Source organism: Manis pentadactyla, chromosome 9 (genome assembly GCF_030020395.1).
Source record: "Manis pentadactyla isolate mManPen7 chromosome 9, mManPen7.hap1, whole genome shotgun sequence".
Classification (NCBI taxonomy): Eukaryota; Metazoa; Chordata; class Mammalia; order Pholidota; family Manidae; genus Manis; species Manis pentadactyla.
In genome coordinates, this window is record NC_080027.1 from 11,385,843 (window position 1) to 11,400,082 (window position 14,240).

At 58.8% G+C, this 14,240-nt stretch overlaps 2 protein-coding genes across 3 annotated transcripts; both read left to right on the top strand.

Moving 5' to 3' along the window:
- The first annotated feature begins 928 nt into the window (after positions 1–928).
- GPR152 (G protein-coupled receptor 152) lies at positions 929–4,719 on the top strand. The gene is made up of 2 exons (XM_036931106.2): positions 929–2,370; positions 3,175–4,719. Exons 1-2 carry the CDS (start codon positions 1,183–1,185, stop codon positions 3,385–3,387), a joined length of 1,401 nt encoding a protein of 466 aa, XP_036787001.2. The 5' UTR covers positions 929–1,182; the 3' UTR covers positions 3,388–4,719.
- A 4,323-nt stretch (positions 4,720–9,042) lies between these two features.
- Positions 9,043–14,117, top strand: CORO1B (coronin 1B). Of its 2 annotated transcripts, none has more exons than XM_036931052.2 (11): positions 9,043–9,138; positions 9,955–10,157; positions 10,389–10,511; positions 10,590–10,719; positions 10,896–11,077; positions 11,165–11,284; positions 11,911–12,015; positions 12,092–12,237; positions 12,474–12,531; positions 13,288–13,566; positions 13,660–14,117. In XM_036931052.2, the coding sequence occupies exons 2-11, from the start codon at positions 9,957–9,959 to the stop codon at positions 13,783–13,785; spliced, it is 1,470 nt and encodes a 489-aa protein (XP_036786947.1). In that variant the 5' UTR covers positions 9,043–9,138; positions 9,955–9,956; the 3' UTR covers positions 13,786–14,117. The 2 variants fall into 2 exon arrangements, with proteins under 2 accessions (XP_036786947.1, XP_057362833.1); XM_057506850.1 differs by having other exon boundaries at positions 9,079–9,134.
- Positions 14,118–14,240: the final 123 nt, after the last annotated feature.

A 14,240-nucleotide genomic window follows, 5' to 3' on the forward strand; every position in this document is an offset into this window, starting at 1 on the left:
GCTCCTTCGGGCCAGCAGCCTGAGCCTCACAGGTAAGCCAGGCCTCACCCGTCCCTGGGGCTCTGATCCAGTAGGGGCTGGAGCTTGCAGACCGAGGTCTGCTTGAGAAAGAGCTCTGGGGGAGAGGGGGCCACCCAGCTGAAAGCCAAGGGGCCAGAGCCATGGGCCCAGACCGGATCCAGCCTTTCTGGGGCACCTGCTCCCTCCCTTGACTCCACTCTGTCACCAGGGCTTCCTCCCCTCCCCGAGGGAAACCCCTTCCACTAGCCAGCAAGAGGAGGCAGGGGCTGGGGCAGCGGGCCCCTTGGGCCCCAGCCACCCTCCTCCTCACCACACTGCTGAGAGCCCGTCCTCCTTCCCTGTTTGGGAGCCACAGGGACAAACGGGGGCCACCTTCTGCCTGAGCTGTGAGGATGGGGTGAGGGCCGTGGGTGGATCAGGGGTTGATGGGGGGTTTCAAGCCGCTGCCAGGCCCCCCCTCTGAGACCAGGTTGTCCAGCCCTGTGCTTCGCACTTTAACCTGAGTTCATGAGTGGCACTCATAATGGCGAGGGGCCTCCTCTGCCCCAGAGTCCCTGTCACCTCTTGGACTTCTCTGGACTAATGGGACCCTGAGCCCTCCCTTCTTGGAATCTTAAACACTTGAACCCCAGAATGCCAGGCCAGAAGCAGTCTGCAGTGATCCAACCAAGTGATTTTCAAACTGTGTTCCATGGAGCCCTAAGGGTGCTTTCCTTCCATTAATCTGAGCACCTCCTTTAGTTCATGTAGGAGTTCCTCTATAATATTTTATTTAAATAAAAGATTCACCAGTCTAAAAAATATGTTTGAAAGCCTCAGGTTTATTGTGCTCGGACACACTGGGATTCCATGTGGCAGAATGATTAGGTCTGAGCTTGCGTCCGGGTGCCCCATCCCCACCACTGACCCTGGGCCAATCACTGATCCTCAGAACTTTCCTCTCCTCACCAATAAAATGGGTTGTATGAGGACTAGGTGAGGTAATCTATTTAAAGTCTCTGAAACAGGACCCAAAAGGTGATGGTGGCCCAGAGAGGGACAGTGACTTGCCTGGAGATACACAGCACCCTCTTTCTCCTACTGAGTCATGTGTGCCTTCCTTGACTCACCAGGCACCCACTCCGTGTCCAGTGGTACTGGGAACCTCAAGCAGACGCTGCTATGGAAGCCAACCTAGGAGCCGCAGGCCACGGGCCACACACAGAGCTCGAGGATGAGGAATACTACCCCCAGGGCGGCTGGGACACGGCCTTCCTGGTGGCCCTCCTGCTCCTGGGGCTGCCTGCCAATGGGCTCGTGGCGTGGCTGGCTGGCTCACAGGCCCGGCAGGGCGCGGGCACGAGGCTCGCCCTTCTTCTGCTCAGCCTGGCTCTCTCTGACTTTCTGTTCCTGGCGGCAGCGGCCTTGCAGATCCTGGAGATCCAGCACGGAGGGCGCTGGCCGCTGGGGACGGCTGCCTGCCGCTTCTACTACTTCCTGTGGGGCGTGTCCTACTCCTCCGGCCTCTTCCTGCTGGCGGCCCTCAGCCTGGACCGCTGCCTGCTGGCGCTGTGTCCTCGCTGGTACCCTGGGTGCCGCCCAGCCCGCCTGCCCCTCTGGGTCTGCGCCGGGGTCTGGGTGCTGGCCACGCTCTTCAGCGTGCCCTGGCTGGTCTTCCCCGAGGCTGCCGTCTGGTGGGACAGCCTGGTCATCTGCCTGGACTTCTGGGACAATGAGGAGCTTCCACTGCGGATGCTGGAGATTCTCGGGGGCTTCCTGCCTTTCCTCCTGCTGCTTGTCTGCCACGTGCTCACCCAGGCCGCTGCCTGTAGGACCTGCTGCCACCAGCAACCTAGGCCCACAGCCTGCCATGGCTTTGCCCGTGTGGCCACGACCATTTTGTCAGCCTATGTGGTCCTGCGGCTGCCCTACCAGCTGGCACAGCTGCTGTACCTGGCCTTCCTGTGGGACATCTACCCCGGCTACCTGCTCTGGGAAGCCCTGCTCTACTCTGACTATCTGATCCTGCTCGACAGCTGCCTCAGCCCCTTCCTCTGCCTCCTGGCCAGCGCCGACCTCCAGGCCCTGCTGCGCGCCGTGCTCTCCTCCTTCGCGGCAGCTCTCTGTGAGGAACGGCCGGGCAGCTGCACAGCAGCTGAGCCACAGACCCAGATGGACTCGGGGGGTCCGACTTTGCCAGGGCTGATGGCTGAGGCCCAGCCACAGGCAAACCCCATGGTCCAGTCACAGGCGGACCCCGTGACCCAGCCACAGTCAGATTCTGTGGCCCAGCCACAGGTGGACCCCATGACGCAGCCACAGTCAGATTCTGTGGCGCAGCCACAGTTAGATTCTGTGGCCCAACCACAGGTGGACCCCATGACCCAGCCACAGTCAGATTCTGTGGCCCAGACACAGGTGGACCCCGTGACCCAGCCACAGACAGATTTTGTGGTGCAGCCACAGTTGGATTCTGTGGCCCTGTCACAGGTGGACCCTGTGACCCAGCCACAGTCAGATTCTGTGGCGCAGCCACGGATGCAGCCACAGTCAGATTCTGTAGCCCAGCCACAGGTGGACCCCGTGACCCAGCCACAGTCAGATTCTGTGGCCCAGACACAGGCGGACCCTGTGACCCAGCCACAGTCAGATTCTGTGGCCCAGGCACAGGTGGACCCCGTGACCCAGCCACAGACAGATTTTGTGGTGCAGCCACAGTTGGATTCTGTGGCCCTGTCACAGGTGGACCCTGTGACCCAGCCACAGTCAGATTCTGTGGCGCAGCCACGGATGCAGCCACAGTCAGATTCTGTAGCCCAGCCACAGGTGGACCCCGTGACCCAGCCACAGTCAGATTCTGTGGCCCAGACACAGGCGGACCCTGTGACCCAGCCACAGTCAGATTCTGTGGCCCAGACACAGGTGGACCCCGTGACCCAGCCACAGACAGATTTTGTGGTGCAGCCACAGTTGGATTCTGTGGCCCTGTCACAGGTGGACCCTGTGACCCAGCCACAGTCAGATTTTGTGGCGCAGCCACGGATGCAGCCACAGTTGGATTCTGTGACCCTGTCACAGGTGGACCCCGTAGCCCAGCCACAGTTAGAGTCTGTGGCCCCACCTCAGCTGAATGCCACAGCTCAGCCACAGGTGAACCAGAAGACCCAGCCCCAGGTGGACTTTGTGGCCCAGCCACAGGCCAAGCCTGAGGTACAGACCCCTGCACTCACTGCCAGGTCAGCCCACCGCCTCTGTGATGAAGCCTCTGCCCCATCTACAGATCTCACCCCCGAGGCCCCTGACAACCTGGCCACGCCTGCTGCTTCTGAGGGGAAAAGCCCCTGCAGGGGTTTCTCTGTGGAGGCCCCCAGGGCAGGCTCCACCTGAGGGTCCAGGAAAGCCAAGCCCACAGGGCAGCGGAAGAGCCAGAGGGAGACGGAGGAGCCAATCGGTCAGGGGGCAGGGGTTTGTGGAGGAAGTCATCATGGAGAACCCCAGCCCAGTCCCTTGGGCCTGGCAGGAGGGCTTGGGGGAAGTGAAAATGAAGCGGCCGAAAGTCCCAGGTGGTTTGCTGTGAGCATCACACCCCTTCCTGAGGCCCACCAAGCCCGTCCACACTGCCCCCACACACAGCGGCCCCTGTGGATGGTGTCCTGCTCGGCTCTGCCCCCCAACTCCCAGTCCCCACTGATGGCTCCCCCTAGCCTCAGTCCTGCAGGAGAAAGGCAGCAGGGGCGACCCCCCGGCTGGATCTGACCTCCTTCCGATCACTCCCTTCCTCCGCCCCTCCCTGTCCAGTCCTCCAGCCTGGGAACGCGGAGCCCCACGGAGGAAATCCTGCAGAGAAGGGAGGCGTTCAGGAGCCGAGGGGAGCCCAGCGCCCTTGGAGCCCACAAGCTGGCACGGCCTGGCCAAGCCCTCTCCACCGGCCCTCACCCCACAGCGGGCAGCGGGGCTGGGGCAGGACTTCCCTCAGCAAGGCAGTTGGGGCAGAGGCGAGGGCTACCAAGCCTGGATCCAAACTGGCTCTGGGTGACTGTGGACAAGCGGCTTCACCCACTGAGCTTCTGCTTCATCTGCTGTTGGAGGATTAGAAGAAAAAGTGTGTTAGATGCCCAGCAAGAGCCTGGCACAATGAGGGCTTGACGAACAGCACTCCTCCTTCACGGGCATCCAGGGATGTTGCCACAGGGGCTGGAGGCGCCACCTAAGCATCCGGGACCCTGTGAGCTTCGGGGCAGACCCGCTGTGTCTGTGACCGGTTCCAGCCTGGAGACACCCAGGTGGCCCAAGAGAGCACATGCTGCCTCTGCCTCGGGCAGCTCCAGGTGACTCCAAGGTCTGCTCCATTCAAGGGTTCAACTAGTGGCCGCCTAACGCCTCCACCATGGTGGGGGCTGCAGGTGCAGAGCATCCTGGTCCCACCTTCCTAATCTAAGCCTCTTCCATGCACTCTGTGCGGATGCATAGGTGGAGGAGGTCCAAGCAGAGAGCTCTGGGACCAGTGGCTCCAGGAAGGGCACAGACCCCAAATAGGGCACATAGTATCTCTCCGGCAGAGCCATCCTCTCCCCTCACAAGCTGCAGACACTACAAGAAATCTAGAAAGTGCTGAAGGTCTATTTTCTGACTCCCACCCCACTTCCCTTTCTCACCCTTCACTCTCTTCTGCCCTCACCCAACCCCCCCGCTCTCTCTCAATGCCCAGTGTTCCTTTATCATGAGGCTTTTCCCCTTTCACCCCATTTCATCCCCTTTTCCCCTTTCACCCCATTTCATCCCCTTTTCCCATTAGCTCAGCACTGGGACCTGCAGAAGCTGAGAGATGCCCTTACCAGTAGGTGTAAATGACAATGACATTTTATTGCGACCCATCCTAGGGGTGCTTGCATTTTTAAAAGGCAGCAGGCTGTGCAGGCATTCTGGGGTGGTGCAGTCAGATCTGGGTTCCGGTTTCTAACTCTCTCTTTGCCTTAATTTTCCCCTTTGTAATATGGGGTAATAATGTTCCCCTTGCAAGTTTGGCGGCTGTGATTGTTAAGTGAGCCAGGGATGGTAGCTCGCTGGTGGTGGTGATATTAGCAGCCTACTCATAGCATTTCCTAGGGATGAGATCACAGCGCTGATGCTGGTGTGGGAGAGATTTCTGGACAGGCACAAATGCATCAAATCCACTCATTCAGCAGATGTTTATTGAGCACTTGCTAGGTGTCTTTCCAGCCAGCCTTCCATTTTGGGAGACACACAGGTGGGGGTAGCAGCATGGCCTCTGGTGCCCCTCAGGGGTTGTTTGAATCCTGGCTCCACCATTCACCCGCTGTGTGATCTTCAGTCCCTTCCTTGGCACTCGATTTCCTCATCTGAAAATGGGGATCATAGTAATGGTTCCTGTCTCTGGGAGCATTAAGCTTTATGAAGTGCTTGGATCCTTGCCTGGCACAGAGTAGTGCTTAATAATTGTTAGCCACACCCAAGCCTCACTGACAAGCCTCTGCATGGCAGCGTGTGCCCACAAGGTACTGTCCCCTCCACCGCACTGTCTCCTCCTTCACGAGAAGGACTGACCTGCTCCCCCACCCCATTGGAGTACCGCTCCCCAAGGACAGGGCATGGGCTTCTGACCCCTCAGGGTACATGCATTGCCCTTCTCCCTTCTCCAAGGTAGAGGTTCCAAAGCCTTTTCAGCCTAACAAGCAAATCAGGGACTGAAAGCTCAGTGCCAGCCCCCGCCAGCCTGCAGCTCTGGTCCATACTCCAAACCCTGCGTGTTGGAGACTGGGCCAGCCCCACCTCCAAGATCTGCGAGCGGAGTCCTCCCCATAATGGGTAACTGCTATGCGAGAGAAAGAGCGGTGCCATGGAGGGTTTTGTGGAATAAAGAGTAGCTCTCCTGGTGGCCCACAGAGAAGGGTCTCACACTGGAGGGAACACGCACACCCAAGGCCAGAGGGGATGGAGGGAGGGCTCAGCCCCGGCGTTCCACAGCCCCTCTGTTCATCCCAACACACGCATGGCTGGGCTCCCATGGCCCTCTGGGAGGCTCACCCCTTCTACAGAGGAGAGACACCCCACCCTTTCCCTCATAGGGACCACACATGGATTCTGAGAGGTGTGATCATTTTTCAATTCTACATTCAGGGCTGCTGTTCATTCATCCATTGTACATTAATCCCAAGCCAGCCATGTGTCAGATCTTGTTCTGGGTACTGGGGATACGGTGGGAAAGAAGGCAAAGTGTTGTCCTGCAGCTGACATTCTAGTGGGGCGAGGCAGACAAAGCCAACATATATAATCATATAATACAGCACCAGGTCGGGATGAAGAAGGAAACAGGAGGAGCGAGTGACAGGGGTTGGTCAGAGAGGGCCTACAGAGGAGGTGACATCTGACCAGAGAACAGGAGAAAGTGAGGGATGGAGCCTTTTCAAGATTTGGGGGCAGAATTTCTAGATGGAGGGAATAGGATGTACCAAGGCCTTAAGGTGGGAAGGAAGGTAGTGGGTTTCAGGGACCGGAGGGTCAATGTCACTGGGCCACAGGGAGGGAGAGAACACAGGTAGGTAATGTGGGGGGCGGGTGTCAATGACTGTGGATGTTTTTTCAAGTGTGGCGATGAGGAGGAAGGGGAGGGTTTAGGGTAGGGGATCTGGTTTGGGCTTTAGACAGACTCCTGGCTGTTGCCTGGGGGACACAGTGGAGAGGGAGGTTTAATGGCTACATTCTGTCTTCCAAGCCACCCACATTCTTGTCCTGAGCTGGAAGGATTTGTTTTCGGGCAGCTGTGGCTGGGGAGGTCTCTCCCTATGCACTAGGTGAAACCTCAGCCTGGTTGGGGGGAGGCATTCTCTTGACCGTGAATGAGAAAGAAATTCTCGAACAGGTTGAGCAAGTGTAGGTAAGGAAGGAATTCATGAACTCGAGAGTGGTAGCAGCAGCTGTTCAGGCAGGAGAGAGCAAGGGAGAGAGAGGGAGGGAAGAGAAGCTTCCTGAACTCCCGCTCAGCACAGGGCAGATCCCTTGCCAACCCCTGAAGCCAGAGTCACCTGGTGTCCAGTGTCTGCTTGGATCTGCATGGTTTGGGAACTGAGTCCCCACCACCCCAGGATTTGGGGGAGCTGCAGAGCACTGGATGGAGTGAGATAATGTTCTGAGAACTTCCCAAAGCAAAGAAAGGAGATTTTTGGGCAGGATGCTAAAGAACATGATCTTACAGCTGCAATCCTGTCTGGGTCACCCAGGCGATGGGAACTTGCAACTCCAAGTCAGAGATCCTAGTAGCCCTTCCCTGCTTGTCTGAACTGGAACAGAGAGAGAGAAAACTTGTGCTTAAATCTAGAAGAGTGAATGAAATAGTAAAGTAACAAAAGCACTTATCACTGGAAGAGCACAGAGACAAAACGCAGTAGTTGGGCAGAGAAAAGTCTTTATTTAAGGCAAAAAGTACACACTTGAAGAAAGGGGAGTATACGTTGATGGACAGTGACTGTAATGGGGTACGTGGTGGGGACTTGATAATGGGGGGAATCTAGTAACCACAATGTTGCTCATGTAATTGTATATTAATGATACCAAATAAAAAAAGAGAAAGGAGTATGGGCACTTAATTAAGGGGAGGGGAGGTGCACTTAATTAAGGGCTTAGGATTCTGTCTTATAAGGCTTTCAAGAATGGAGCAAAGGGTAGCAGGTGGAAGTGTAGGCTTGACATGTGGTCTCAGGATGCCCATCTCCAGTGAGATACCATGTCACCATTCACGGTCAGTCCTTAAGATAATTCTATAAGATAAACCTAACACAAGGAATTTATTGATCCTCTTCTCCAAGATAGTGATCACCCCATGCAGTGGGAACACCCTGCCTTAAGACAGGGTCAGTTGTTGGCTGATTACCATAAAATATTTTAGGAATCTCATTTCTTAACTCTCTGGTTTTTAAAATGGGATCTTAGCCTCAAGATAGAGCCCCTCCTGTTCTTACTATACTGTTTGTATCTTGGCATTTTTCATCATAGGCAGGAAAAATTAATCATATGCTTACCTCATGTCCCTGTCCTACCTCGGATTGGCTGCCTCAGTTTATAGAGCTGTGGGAAAAGCAAGAACTTTGGAGCCAAACAGATGTGGAGTGAATCCCAGTGGGGAGATGGGGGGTAGGCACCTCTCTTCTCTGAGCTGTTTCCCCGACAGGGAGTGCTAAGGGGGTGAGTTGGGTACAAGCCCCAGCCCATGGGGAAGCACACAGTGGAGTCTCACGTAGCCCAAGACAAGATTCCTTTTTGCTTCTGCTCTTCCCTCCTCTGCCCCCTCCACCCATCTCTTTCTGGGAAAGGGCCTGCCCATCACCCGTTGGTTACACAAGGCAGTAGATGCTCAAGGAATGCAGGAGGGAAGTGGCCAATATCGCAGGATGTGGGGAGGCCAGTCTGGGCTTCAGTTACAGGCGCTGGCTAGGAGGGAGACATCCGTGGTCAGACTTCCAGGCCTCTGTGAGAGATGGATAAGGAAAGAGAGGAAGGTGTGAGGGATCTGGGGGGCATGGCCCCACTTCTATTCAATGAGGCCTTGAGGGACCCAGGAGTGTTCATGGGGAAGAATGGGAAGGCTGGGGCCTTCCACTTGCCCTTGAAACACCGGTGTTTTATTTACATTGTTCACCAAAAGCGTGTACTTTGTAACTTCTTAAAAAGAGGCACGTGAATATACGGAGTGTCGGAGTAGATGCTGTATTTTGGAGTCCGGGTTGGACTGGGAGACCTGGAAGTACGCATCGGGGTGGGGCTCCACCCAATCCTGGCGACTCCTGAGGACGCAGCCCCCGGGAGCATTAGGAAACTGCCCGGTCTGCGGCCACGCTGCACGCACCCGGCACCTGCAGCCTTCCGGCCACAGGCTCCCCCACCCACCCAAGCCCTATAAGAACCCCAAGGCCAGAGGGGCGGGTCCCGCAGAGGCCCCGCCCCCGCGCGCCGGCCTCCAGGCCCCTCTCCAAGCATCTTCCCGCCCCGCCCCCCGCGCGTGACCTCGGCCCCGCCCCCGAGCGCCCCCGCCCCGCCCTTGCCCCCAGCTCCTCACTCCTTGGTCACTTCCTGGTTGCCGTTTCCTGCTTCCCAGAGGCCGGGATCCGGAGCCGCCTGAGGCCGGTGCTGCAGCCCCTGGCGCCCCAGACTAGCGCGGCGGACCGGAGCTGGGGGCGGACGGGGGACCGGGCGGGGCTGCGGGTGCTGCGACGCGGGTGGGGGGTAGCGAGTACGAGGAGACCTTCCTCTCCGTGGCGCCCCCCTCTCAGTCCCAACTCCCCTTGGCCGTCCAGCCTCGCCCCTCCAGCGCCAGGGCCTTAGGAAGCCAGGCTCCAGGCTCATCTTGGACCCCGCTCCCGGGGCGCTCTGGGATGCTCTGCGGCTGGGAGCCGCGTTGCGACCCCCACCCAGTCCTGGCCAGGCCCCTGGGCCGGCCCGGACTCCCTGCAGCTCCCTGCACATTCCTGCAAGCGCTGCACAATCGCTGGGACTCAGAACTGGGGCCTAGTGTGGCCCCAGCAGAGACCTTTCCTACGACCTCTGTCTAGCCCCCCCATCACCCAGTCTCCAAATCCTGGGCAGGAAGGAGCCGGCTCCAAACCTACTAAGACCCACAGGGGAGCTAAGCCCTGGCTTCCGCACCTCCTACCTACCCCACACATACCGCCATGGAGTGGCCCATGCTAGGGTCCTGCAAAGTCCCTGAGGACTCGGCGGTGTGGGCTGGGGCTCAGCGCATTTCCCCCTTCAGTTCCCCACCTGGAGCGGGGGCAGCCAGGGCCTGCACCTGTGACCCCATTCTGTAATGGGAAACAGAGCCAGGCAGGTTATAATGACGAGCCCCCATCCTCCCCACCTCCCTTCATGCCTTCCTGGGAGGGTTGGGGGTTAGAGGTTGTTGGGATGGGGGGTGTTAACCTAGGCCTCTCCACTCTGCAGACATGTCCTTCCGTAAAGTGGTTCGGCAGAGCAAATTCCGGCATGTGTTCGGGCAGCCAGTCAAGAATGACCAGTGCTATGAGGACATCCGGGTGTCTCGCGTCACCTGGGACAGCACCTTCTGCGCAGTCAACCCCAAGTTCCTGGCGGTGATTGTGGAGGCCAGCGGCGGGGGCGCCTTCCTGGTGCTCCCCCTAAGCAAGGTGGGCCTTCCCACAGAGCTGGGGAAGGACTGGAGGCAGCTTGGCCACCTGCTGGTCTATCTGCTCACTTCACATCCCATATTTTGCCCATCCCCACACTGCTGGGCAGGTATAATCCAGATTTACTGCCCAAGAGATATTAGCACAGACAGAGAGAGTCTTTATTGCCCCAAAGTCAGGGTCAGAGGCAACATTTCCTGCTCACCTTGACTGCCCCCCTCATGCCTGCAGACGGGCCGTATTGACAAGGGCTACCCGACAGTGTGTGGACACACGGGACCTGTCCTGGACATTGACTGGTGTCCCCACAACGATGAGGTCATCGCCAGCGGCTCAGAGGACTGCACAGTCATGGTAAGGCACAGGGCTGTGGTTGGGTGGGGGTCACAGATACGGCACGAGGCCTCAGCTGCATCCCCACCCTTCCCACAGGTGTGGCAGATCCCAGAGAATGGACTGGCCTCACCACTGACAGAGCCAGTGGTGGTGCTGGAGGGGCACACTAAGCGAGTGGGCATTGTCACCTGGCACCCGACAGCCCGCAATGTGCTGCTCAGCGCAGGTCTGCACTGCCCTGCTGCCCACCCCAACTCCATTCACACCTCTGGAACCCACACCCTTTCCCAGGCCCACCTGACAAATGGGAACGCTGAGGCCCTCCCAGATCGAGTTCCTGGGTCTGGTCCCAGGAGGGTGGTCAGGGCAGGCCTAGTGGGCTGATGGCCCCATGCCCTGCAGGCTGTGACAATGTGGTGCTCATCTGGAATGTGGGCACGGCAGAGGAGCTGTACCGCCTAGACAGCCTGCACCCCGACCTCATCTACAATGTCAGCTGGAACTACAACGGCAGCCTCTTCTGCTCTGCATGCAAAGACAAGAGCGTGCGCATCATTGATCCCCGCCGAGGCACTCTGGTGGCAGTATGTGGCCCTGGAGGACAAGGATGGCAGTGGCCAGGTAAGGGGCCCTGTTGGGGCACTGCACTGATCACTCCATCCCTACCGCAGGAGCGGGAGAAGGCTCATGAGGGGGCCCGGCCCATGCGGGCCATCTTCCTGGCAGATGGCAAGGTGTTCACCACAGGCTTCAGCCGCATGAGCGAGCGGCAGCTGGCACTCTGGGACCTGGTGAGTGGCGGTGGCTGTCCTGAGAGGGCAGCATGAGACTTGGTCCCCATCCTGGGCAAGGAGAGTAGGGGTCACCCTGGAGCACCTGGAGGCAGTCTTCCCTCTCCCTGCCCTCTGTTCCCCAGCCTCACCCACTTCCTCCAGTCACCTCCATCTTTGCCCATATTGGTCTTGCTAACTGAAAGACCCTTCCTTCCTTTGCTTGCCTGTTCCCCCCTGGCTGCCTTTTGAGGCCCAGTGTAGAGGCCCCTTCCTCTAGGAAGCCTCCCAGTCCTGATTCCTGGGAGTACCATGGCCCTGTGTTTCTGTATAGTGACCTTCAGGGGTCCCTCTGAGGCAGGGGCCCATGCTGCCCGGCACCCCCAGCTCCTGTGTGGTGGGGACCAGCACTTGCTCAGTGGTGGGAGTTGTCTAAAGGGCCATGGTCTGGGAAGATGGGACTCTGGGAGTGGCTGGTGGGGCACACCATGTGGGCAAAGACTTTGAGCTGGGAGTGAACCACCTGCCATGCTAGTGGGCATCGCCGGCTGGCATGTGAGGTGGGCTGGGGTAATCCTGATGGGCTCTGGACGGCGAGAGGTGGGGAAGGTTCTGACTGCCTGACTGCCCTCCACTCCATGTGCCAGAAAAACCTTGAGGAACCCATGGCCCTGCAGGAGTTGGACTCAAGCAACGGGGCCCTGCTGCCCTTCTACGACCCCGACACCAATGTGGTCTATGTCTGTGGCAAGGTAGGGCTGGGCAGAGCTAGGGGGCGCAGGGAAGAGGGGAGCCTGAATGCTGACTCCTGACCCTTACACCCCTCAGGGGGACTCCAGCGTCCGGTACTTTGAGATCACAGATGAGCCTCCTTACATCCACTTCCTGAACACATTCACCAGCAAAGAGCCCCAGAGGGGCATGGGCAGCATGCCCAAGAGGGGCTTGGAGGTCAGCAAGTGCGAGATCGCCCGGTAAGGAGGCCACCGAGGCAGCCAGCTATAGGGGAATGAGCTACCATGGGCGTCCAGGGTGAGAGATCAGATCACAGGAGGTTGCTCAGGAGCAGGAAGCAGCCCAAGCGGGGCCAAGGGTCAGGGGTCAGTCTGTGGGAGAGGCTGGGGAGAAAACCGGAAGTAGAGAAGAGGGAGTGCTGAGAGCCGATGGGGGAGGTTCCACCCGTGGCGCCTCCCTTCCCTCCCTTTTGTAGGTTCTACAAACTGCATGAGCGCAAGTGTGAGCCCATCGTCATGACTGTGCCAAGAAAGGTGAGGCCACCTGGCACCTCTGCCCACCCACCCCCTTCCCTGGACAGGCCACACAGCAGTGACTGGGATGTGACCGAGTGAGGGTGTGGTCAGGGGGCTGGACAGAAGCTAGCATACCTTTGCACCTAGCCAGGTGTTGGGGGCTGTGCCAGACGGGCCAAGCAGGGTTGAGATGCGGGGTGAACTCAGGCCCTGCCCTGAATGAGCCGCTGGAGACGGGTGCTGGGCAGCCCTGATCTTCCTGTAGGAGGTAGAGCAGGGCTCACAGCACAGCTGGGAGGTGCCCTCCTGTGACGGGTAGGAGGCCACGCGAAGAGCACAGAGGTGAGAATGGAGAGAGGGATGGGGGTCCGGCTGCCCAGCCCAGAGCCTTAGGCATGCTTCCTCCCTCTCCAGCCAGTGTTTCCTGAGTGGGCCATTCAGACTGCCAGGCACGTCTCAGGGGGCAGAGCTGTGAGTGAGGCTGAGGGGTTCATTGTCCATGGGGCACCAGCGTGGCTCCCAGAATGCCACAAAGCCACGTAGATGGCCCCTGCCTAGGAAGGCTGGGAAAGGCTTCTGATGACAGTGTCCAGAGGGAAGTGAAACAATAGATAGGAGCTTTAGAAAGGTCACTTGGGGCCAGCAAGTGGCGGATGGGTTGACAGGGTGTAGGCCCAGAGGCCAGGAAATACTGAGGAGGTGGCTACCCAGGGCCCAGATGAGGGGACCCTAACGGTGACCCCCGAATCTGGACCTCCCCTTCCCCCCGCCCAGTCGGACCTCTTCCAGGATGATCTGTACCCTGACACAGCCGGGCCTGAGGCAGCCCTGGAAGCAGAGGATTGGGTGAGCGGGCGGGACGCCAACCCCATCCTCATCTCCCTGCGGGAGGCCTACGTACCCAGCAAACAGCGGGACCTGAAAGTCAGCCGGCGCAACGTGTTATCTGACAGTCGGCCTGCTGTGGCCCCTGGCTCAGCTCGTCCAGGGGCCTCCACGTCTGCTGCCCCCATCAGTGTGACTGTCCCTAGCAGCAGCCTCGCTGGGGTCGGGGTACGTGCCCGCAGTTGGAGACGGTGTCCCTGCCTAGTGGTGGATTTGGAGAGGGCTACAGCTTTGTGACCCCTGATCCTGATGTCCCTGCAGGAGGCTGGGAAGCTGGAGGAGGTGATGCAGGAACTGCGGGCATTGAGCACCCTGGTCAAGGAGCAGGGGGAGCGCATTGGCCGCCTGGAGGAGCAGCTCAGCCGCATGGAGAATGGGGATGCATAGGGCCCAGGCTGGGAGGATGCCACCCCCTCACCTCCTTCACCACCCTCTTCCACTCAACCTCTGCTGGCAGGTCCCACCACTGGCTGGCTGCCCCTTCCCCTGCTGAGGGCCCCTAGGGCAGGGTCAGGGGCCCATCCACACCCTGACCCATCCTGTGAGCCCAGGCTGGAGCCACTGCCTGGCTTTTGTTATTGTAACTATGGAGGATTTTTGTATCAAGACAAACTTACACTGTGAGGGGCCATTTCCCCCCAGCCCCCTTCTCCCTCCCCGGAGGAAATGGGAGGGATAGGCTCTATATTTTCATTCCAAATAAACTTCTCTTTCTAAAAGCCAGGTTTGCCCTTCTGCTGCAGGGGTGGGCTGCGAAAGGAAGTCAGGAAACCTGGGGCAGACGAGGCCTGTGGGATTAGAGATGTGAGAAGGTCTGGGGGCCCTGAGCATCCCCTAGTTCT